We start from the raw sequence: 9,152 nt of genomic DNA, 5'->3' as shown, positions 1-9,152 counted from the left end.
CTTCTCTTAAATTGTAATGACGTAATTACCGTAATTATGAGATTTCAACTTGTAAAAAAGCGTTCATGTCCTCGTAGAGCTTGTAATTACAACTTGTAAGCTGTGATTTTTTGGAGAGCTCCTGCTGTACCTCCTGACTGCTGCGGATTCATTTAGGCTTCGATAGTGTTGCCACAGAAAGGCAAAATTCCCAGTTCAACGACATGAACAGCTCCGAGTAAAACGTCATGTGTTGTCCTCTCGAGACTAAGGTAATTACGAGATGGCGTGAACACAGCATAAGACTTAAAGGATTAGTTCACTTTTTAAATGAAAATTAGCTCAAGATTTACTCTCAAGCCATCCTAGGTGTATATGACTTTCTTCTTTCTGATGAACACAGTCGGAGAAATATTAATAAATATCCTGACGCATCCGAGCTTTATAATGGTGGTGAACGATACCAATGAGTATGAGCTGAAGAAAGTGCTTCCATCCACATCCATCCATCATAAACGTACTCCACACGGCTCCGGGGTTTTTGATGATCTAGCACATAATTTAAACTTTTAAGTCATAATGGTGACTTTTACCCCCGGTTTCACAGACAAGGATTAAGCTAGTCCTAGACTAAAAGCATGTTTGAACTGTTTTAACTGAAAGCAACTAGTACTAGCGAGCGGTGACTTTTTTATCCGGGTATGCTGTCATGTCAAAACTGTGCCCGGTGCAGATATGTACGTTGGATTTGTTTATTATAAGCGACGCACAAAGATTACTAGTTTCTCTTTGGCTGCTGCAACTGTTTGTTATTGCAAGTACAGCGAAAGACAATGTGATCAGATGATGTTAGCTATTTGTTGATGATAAAGATACTGTCATCATGTAGAGTCTGATTATCTGATTTCTCCCAGTCTAATCTATGGTATTAATTTCACATTATTTCTTATAGCAACTCTATGATTCTACAGTATTAGACCCAACAGTTTTTTAATCAGACATCAAAGATTAAAACAAACAAAAACAACAACAACAACAAAAAAAACACTGTGCACTAAATATTTAAGCTGCTTTGACATTAAGACACACACAGACATCAAGAATCAGTGAATGAATCTCAATAACAGTGACATGCTTCATGCCGCAATGCATTCTGGGTGCATCATACAAAACTCATCCATGGCTCCCAGAATGCATTGCGGCATGAAGAATGTCATCATTGTTGATTCACAAGTTGATTCTTGAAGTTTGTGTGAGTCTTATTGTCAAAGGTGTTTAAATTTAATTGAATCTCATTGTGAATCATCTTGAATCGAATCATTCTGAATTTGCAAAAATCGCTCTTGAATCATGAATCAAATCTTTCTACCCAAAGATTCACACATTTAATTTATTCCAGGAAGCTGAAATTTGGATTTTTTGTAAGTGACAACATATCCTAAATATCATCCAAACACATCAACAATCAAATATAAATTTTACATATTTGTTAGATTTAATTGACAGTTCATTGTGACATCACTTCACTTCTGCCTTTCCAATAAACCAGATTTCATTCTGCTGAGACACAAATAATATTATTCTTAACATCTGCTGCTCAAAGTTTTATTGATATAGATAATATTAGTGAAAACATACAGACACATAAACACACCAGATATACAAAGAGATTCTTAAATCAGACATATATTGTGTTACTATTTTAGACATCTAAAGAATATTAAACATTAATGTTAGAAAACTTTGATAAGATCACATTATGTCATGATCATTAACATACAGAAATAAAACAGACTTTTAAAACACAATTAGTAGATTCACTCAGAAATTATTAAAGAACAAATCAAACAAGTAAATAAGAAAAATAATGGAGAATAAAAACAGTGAATGTAAGTAAACACACAAACACGTGTCTTTTCACTCATCATTTCTGCAGATGAAGTTGAGTTTGTGAGTTTCAGGAAGGCTGATCCAGCGCTGATCTCCTCCAGACTGAACTGCTCCTTTTCTCTTCTCGAGGCGGCAGTCTTCCGGTGTCGTTCCGTTCCCTGGAGCCCAGTTCTGATAGCACACGATCTCTCCGCTCAACCAGAGCCACATGTTCATGCTGCAGTAGTTGTGTAAACCCAACCACACCACCTCAGTAGACGCCTGTTTAACCACATTCATCACCTCACGCTGAATCTCTTCTGAATGAACCGAGACCAGATCCACATGATTCTGTCTGCAGTATCTCAGAGCTTCAGACCACGTCAGATTCTCTTTGATCAGAATCAGTTTATCTGGACACAAAACAAACCACAAGCAGAAACTAGAGAGAGACTGATCAAAAACAACATGCAGAACAAACACTGTGGAGGAATTTGTCATGTCAGACATGTAGTGTGAACTTTAAGATATCTGGAGGTGATGGATGGATTGTGTGTGTTTTGTGAGGATCTGCTCACCTTCATGACACACAAAAGGATATTGTTCGCTGCAAGGGGCGTCATTCCATTGTCCCTGAGCGTTCGGATAAATCTCTACACAGTTTTGATTTCCTCCAGCATTATCAGGTTCACCAGTATTCCAGTATCTGAATAAGGAGTTACTCTGATCTGACCACTGCCATGAGTCTCTGAACAGACCGATCCAGACATCACCAGATATGAGACTATCACTGATGAACTTCTGAAGCTGTTGACTCTCATTCTGGTTCCTCACACTGACCAGATCAATGTGATTCTGTCTGCAGTAACTCTGAGCGTCTCTCCAATTCATCGTCTGATTGACAAAGACGAGTCCTGTGTTCACTTTAAGAAAAACAAATGGAAACAGATTCATGAATCAGTTTGTTCATTATTCTTATGCTGCTTTATGGTTTGGATGTGAATAAGAGCAGCAGTGGAAACATCAGAAACACGTGTCATTCAAAGACTGTTTCTACAGCTGATGATATATTAAATATTCAGGAGTACACCTGAGTACTCTAGCAACAGCCTACCAACAACCCTAGCAACTACCCAGAATACCCTTGCAACCGCATAGTGACAGCATAGCAACCACCCTGAATTCCTTAGCAACTACATAGCAACACTTTAGCAACCACTCAGTGTACCTTAGCAACTGCATAGCAACACCCTAGTAATCACCCAGACTACCCTAGCAACCACATAGCACCACCTTAGCAACCACCCCAAGTACCCTAGCAACCACATAGCAAAACCATAGCAACCACCCCAAGTACCTTAGCAACCACATAGCAAAACCATAGCAACCACCCCAAGTACCTTAGCAACCACATAGGAAAAACCATAGCAACCACCCCAAGTACCTTACAAACCACATAGCAAAACCATAGCAACCACCCCAAGTACCCTAGCAACCACATAGCAAAACCATAGCAACCACCCCAAGTACCCTAGCAACCACATAGTAACACCTTAGCAACAAACCCAAGTACCTTAGCAACCACATAGCAAAACCATAGCAACCACCCCAAGTACCTTAGCAACCACATAGGAAAAACCATAGCAACCACTCAGTGTACCTTAGCAACTGCATAGCAACACCCTAGCAATCACCCAGACTACCCTAGCAACCACATAGCAACCACCCCAAGTATCTTAGCAACCGTATAGCAAAACCATAGCAACCACCCAAAATACCTTAGCAACTGCATAGAAAAACCATAGTAACCACCCCAAGTACCTTACAAACCACATAGCAAAACCATAGCAACCACCCCAAGTACCCTAGCAACCACATAGCAAAACCATAGCAACCACCCCAAGTACCCTAGCAACCACATAGTAACACCTTAGCAACAAACCCAAGTACCTTAGCAACCACATAGCAAAACCATAGCAACCACCCCAAGTACCTTAGCAACCACATAGGAAAAACCATAGCAACCACCCAAGTACCTTAGCAACCACATAGCAAAACCCTCACAACCACTCAGAGTACCCTAGCAACCACATAACAACACCCTAGCAACCACCCTGAGCACCCTAACCCTGTCTGTCTGTCTGTCTGTATCGATTCATCCATTCAAACTAAAACTTAAACTATTTTAAACTGAAAAGCTTCAAACTTCAAGATTTTAAAACTATTTCAAACTTTCTGGCGAGGCTTTTTCAAGACAAATTAAAGTTTGTCTTCAAAGTTTTTATAATTATACATTTAAATTCACTCCCATTAACATATTTAAATGTATTAAATCATACTTTTTAAATATGCTAATGCAAATTACTTTAAATGTAAAAAAATATATATATTTAAATGTTTATATTAATATATGCTAATGCAAATAAATTACACATTTAAATTAGTCTCTAAATGTGTGTGTGTGTGTGTGTGTGTATTTGTGTGTATGTGTGTGTGTATTTTTTTGTGTGTGTGTGCGTGTGTGTGTGTGTGTGTGTGTGTGTGTATTTGTGTGTGTATTTTTTTGTGTGTGTGTGCGTGTGTGTGTGTGTGTGTGTGTGTATTTGTGTGTGTGTGTGCGTGTGTGTGTGTGTGTGTGTGTGTGTGTGTGTGGTTAATGTTTAATGTTCAGTTATGTTTGACGTTTGAAAGAGTTTCTGTTATTGAAGTTTTGATCATTATTGTTCAGAAGAGTAGAGATTATGGTTCAGTTGTGAATAACTGCATGTACTAATACTATGAAGCTTGTTGTTTTGATCAATATCTTTGCTAATGTAAGTACAGTAACAAGTGTGTTTCTACTTGTTCTGTGCAGAATACAGTCTTTTAATTGAACAACACGACTCAAAGTCAAATACAAACAGTTTATATTCACTCAAAATCAAAACTGAGAGTCAAATTAAAATAAAGAAGCACTAAAAATATTGTAATCATTGTATCATAGACTAAATAATTTAGGAGATTTTACATGATTTATTCATCTAGATTCCATTACAGAAATCAAGCTATAAAAACTACTCAAATATCATGTGTAATATTGTTATCATATGTTTTGTTTAAGTCGATCTCACACATAATTTTTACAGTAACACAATAATTCTATTTTGTTCATAAATATCAAGATGGAGCAAGTTCTTTTATGTCTATTATATTTTAAAATTTTATGCGTTCATTAATTTATTAGAATTTATTATAAGTTATGTTGGTCAAAACAATGGTTTGATATTTTTGAATTTATCATTTACAGTATAAATTTTACAGAAAAATATAATTCTCTATGATCTCTAATGTCAGATTCCCACAGTTATCAACAACAAAAGATCAACATTCGCTCAATATCGGTTTATTTTCTACACAGAAGTTGAAAGTGGACAAATATATATTTATGACCAGATTAAAAAGTATCAGAATTTAATATTGCATTAAAATGTTGTACAGTATACAGTGTATCTTTCTATAAATAATGTTTGTTGTCATTGTAGGAAACTGAACTTACTGTTGTTAGATGAACTGCAGATGAAAGTCAGGCTGTTACTACATGGGAAATCATGCCATTGTCCATTTCTCATCATAACACACTCATCTCTGCCATCAGGTTGTCCAGATCCCCAGTTCAGATAGAGCACAGGATCACCTGAAGACCACTGCCATTTATCAACACCCGTCTTCTGCAGCCCAATCCAGACATGTCCATCATTCACACTCTTGTTCAGCTCGTTCATGTCGTTCATGTTGTCAACGGTGGCCAGATCTGTGTAATTCTCTCTGCAGTATCTCTGAGCTTCAGTCCAGGTCTTCATCACGTTTATAAAGTGATACTGACGCTGAACACATTCAGATACGGAGCAGAGAGCTGTGAAAGAGAGGGTTTGATTTAATGCTTTTCATAACAGAGTCAAACCTGATGAAACTATAAACCATAAATAAAACAACAAACACACTCACCAATGAGAAGAAGAATGAAATATAGAGTTTGCTCCATTTCTGAGGAAGAAACACATTGAAAAACTCAGATAATCCCATATTCATCTTGAAATAAAACATGATCATGTAATTTAAAAAATAGCAGAACAACACAATTCACAATCATTCAGACAATATTAACATCTCAAAGTCTAGTTGTGTTTGAAGAATGAACATGTGAGTTGTTCTTACTTTAGAGGTCGTGTGTTTCTGTCCTGAGTCTGATGTTTCTGTCTGCAGCTTTAAACAGTGTGATCATTATATCTGCTCTCATCCCTCATTCATCATCACATCATTTGTTTATTACTCTGAAAACCCCCATATCATATTCACTTCCCCTATAGTTGTGTATTAGTCCAACTCTTTCCCCTTATTTGCATATAGAAAGGGAGAAAAACTTTTTTTGCTCTCATATTTCTTCTGAGCGCAGAGACCCCTAGTGGTGGTGAGGAGACATTCACAACAGAGATGAGATCAAGACTCAGCCTGCATTAAAGGGATTGTTCACCCAAAAATGAAAATATTGTCATCAATTACTCACCCTCAAGTGCTTCCAAATCTGTATGAATGTATTATTTCTGTTGAACACAAAAGAAGATATTTTAAAGAATATGGGTAGCTAGACAGTTGATGGAAGGTTGTTGGACTCTCATTATCCCACTGAAATAATAACATCATCTTCTGCTGCTGCTGTTTCAGTCTTATTTCCTCTAAATACTTGATTGTGATTGGCTGGAACACAGACATTAAAACTGTTACATTTTTTAGAATTTGTCTCTTTGTGAAAATTCTTATTTTGTTTCATTTCTGACTCCTGCTGTTTACAGTTTCTTTGAACACATTTGCACGTAAACACATCCTCATCACTCATTTTCTTATCTCCACATCACATGTAGACGTTCAGTCTGGACAATATTTACATCTCTGACGTGAAACAGGATAAACAGTGAGTGTTTTTGTTCTAGTCATATTTCATAATTCATCCAGTCTTATTCATCTGTTAGTTTTATTGCAACAACAGGATAGTTACACTATAACTGTGTCTCAGTTCAGAGGCTGCGTCCTCAAAGTCCATGAAGGTCGAAGCGAGTGTTGTTAAATGAGACACTATAACCTACAGATGATTTCCTGTTTACATCACCAGCTGTTCACGCCCACTGCTGCTGCATTAAGATCATGTGTGTGTTAAACCAGTCAAGTCAGATGAACACTTTAAGTTCTTATGTCCGTCAGGACAGCAAAAAATTACCAATAGAAGTTAAATCTAGGTTACACCCCTTCGATGTTGTCTCTGGCAAAGGATTCCTCCAAGTGGCCCAAACACTAATAAACATCGGAGCCAGTACGGTGCAGTTGATGCTGATGCTGTCATACCACATCGCCAAACTGTTTGTGACAGGGCAAAGCACCAGACTGCCGCTGATAAAGAAAAACTGTCAGAGGTCATCCAGAAAGTTGTGGAATACAGTGGGATTGCTGTTACCACAGATATGTGGACAGACGAATTTATCAAGAGGGCACATACAGTCCTTACATGTCACTACATCACCGAGAAGTGGAGTCTGGAGAGTCGCATTCTGGCAACAGTGGAATTTGACAGTCATCTAAAATATCCATAACCAAATAACCAGTTATGGAATATCAGCAGACAAAATCATGTTTGTCAGTGACCAGAACATAAAGGCTGCACTTCGGACCTACCACTGGGTCCCGTGCTCCGCACACATACTGAACACGGTGTTGAGACACACGTTCAGTGAGAGGAATGCACCAGAAGGCATCAAAGAGGTGGTGGAAATGTTAGATAAGTGCAAAAGCCTGGTGACATTTCTGAAGAGAACAGGAGCTGTTGCAAGTTTAGCGCACACTGTGATTCACGAATGTGAAGCTCGATGGAACAGTGAAGTCGACATGCTGGAATCTATACTGAAACAGTACAGTGACATCAGACAGCTCCTGGATGACAAAGGCCAGCTGCATCGAATGGAGGGCATCATCAAGACCAGCTCGTGCACTTGATTGAATTCCTCACTCTCTTCAAATTAGCCATTAACGAGCTGGAAGGAGAAAAATACTCGACAGTTCACATGGTGCTGCTCTGGTTTTTCAAACTTAAGAGACACTGTGAGCCCAAGTCTGGAGATCCATCATACATAGTCAGACTCCGTGCTCGCGCATCCAGTCTGCTTGATGAGAAGATGGTCCTAACTCCCACTCACAAGGTCGCCACCTTTCTCTGTCCCAAATTTAAATCACTAAAAATGTTGACTCCAGAGGACAGACAGGAGGTTAGGGATGCACCGGGCCGATACCAAGCTCATGTACTTGTGCTCGTACTCGTAAAAATACCCCCGATACCAAAGACCGATACCTCGCGTGACATAACCATAGGGACGTAACTGACAGAATTTTCCGTGCACAGAGACACCGGCGGCAACAGCAGAAACACTGTCAGCCTCAGAGGTGTGGAAATACTTCAAAATTAATGATGACAACACACACATTGCGAACTGCATGCTTTCAATCACAATTCGTTATCGATTAGTGAAGGCGGGATAGGCGGAATAAAAAATGAGTAAGAGTATGGTTACACCTCCATTTTATTAAATCAATTAAATGGTATGAAAAAAGAGATGCAGAGAACAGTGAGAGTGCAATTTCAACATCACATTACACCTAAATGTGTAGAAAACATTGATTTTCTGACAAGATGGAATGGGTAAAACGGTGATGGAAAACAATTACGCTCAAAATTACAATTACAGACGAAAAAAGAATATAGATGTTAAAACACTGTGTTTCAAAAAAAAAAAAATGTGAATAAAATCAAAGAACCATAAAATGTATGAGGACAAGAACGGTAGTGCCCCTAAACATGCGGATAAAGTCAAGATATCTAACTATTGCGAGTTGGGTTTTTGAGGTATCCTTACCTGGGGTCAGTCTGGTTTGTGAAAGAGTTAGAGTCATGTGTGTATGTTGTTAGGCTTTGTTTTAGTTATTCATAGCCGATATTTGTATGGTTACAGTTATTTCAATGTATTTACGAATACAGTTACAGAGCTTGTCTAAATGACGCCGAAACTTTTTATTAACGACAGAGGACGTCTTGAGTGCCAACCTAATCATCTCTTGCTCTCTCTCCTACAGACACCCGACTGTACGTAGGACCTGTAACACTATCATAGTTATTTATGAATATATATAGATATTTTGATATATATAAGATATTTTGTCTGACCTCTTTGTAAATGAAAACAAGTAATATTTAAGCAGGAGCATATATTAAAAATTAAGAGATG

The 9,152-nt window shown here is 38.0% G+C and overlaps 1 protein-coding gene across 4 annotated transcripts in view; it reads right to left on the bottom strand.

Annotated features, from left to right (window-relative positions):
• Window positions 1-1,512: 1,512 nt before the first annotated feature.
• Window positions 1,513-9,152, bottom strand: part of LOC127515946 (C-type mannose receptor 2-like) — a 177,283-nt gene continuing 169,643 nt past the window's right edge. For 2 of the 4 annotated variants that reach the window (XM_051900137.1, XM_051900136.1), the window contains exons 2-5: window positions 5,833-5,871; window positions 5,384-5,740; window positions 2,427-2,771; window positions 1,532-2,261 (exon numbers count right to left, since the gene is read on the bottom strand). In XM_051900137.1, the coding sequence (XP_051756097.1) occupies window positions 1,897-2,261; window positions 2,427-2,771; window positions 5,384-5,740; window positions 5,833-5,869 (1,104 nt within the window). In that variant the 5' untranslated portion in view covers window positions 5,870-5,871 and the 3' untranslated portion in view covers window positions 1,532-1,896. Of the gene's footprint in view, window positions 2,262-2,426; window positions 2,772-5,383; window positions 5,741-5,832; window positions 5,872-6,042; window positions 6,135-9,152 lie in introns of those variants that run through there. The other 2 variants (XM_051900135.1, XM_051900138.1) reach the window with 2 other exon arrangements.

The sequence above is a fragment of the Ctenopharyngodon idella genome, chromosome 7 (genome assembly GCF_019924925.1).
Source record: "Ctenopharyngodon idella isolate HZGC_01 chromosome 7, HZGC01, whole genome shotgun sequence".
Lineage (NCBI taxonomy): Eukaryota > Metazoa > Chordata > Actinopteri > Cypriniformes > Xenocyprididae > Ctenopharyngodon > Ctenopharyngodon idella.
This window is presented reverse-complemented; position numbering and strand designations above follow the sequence as displayed.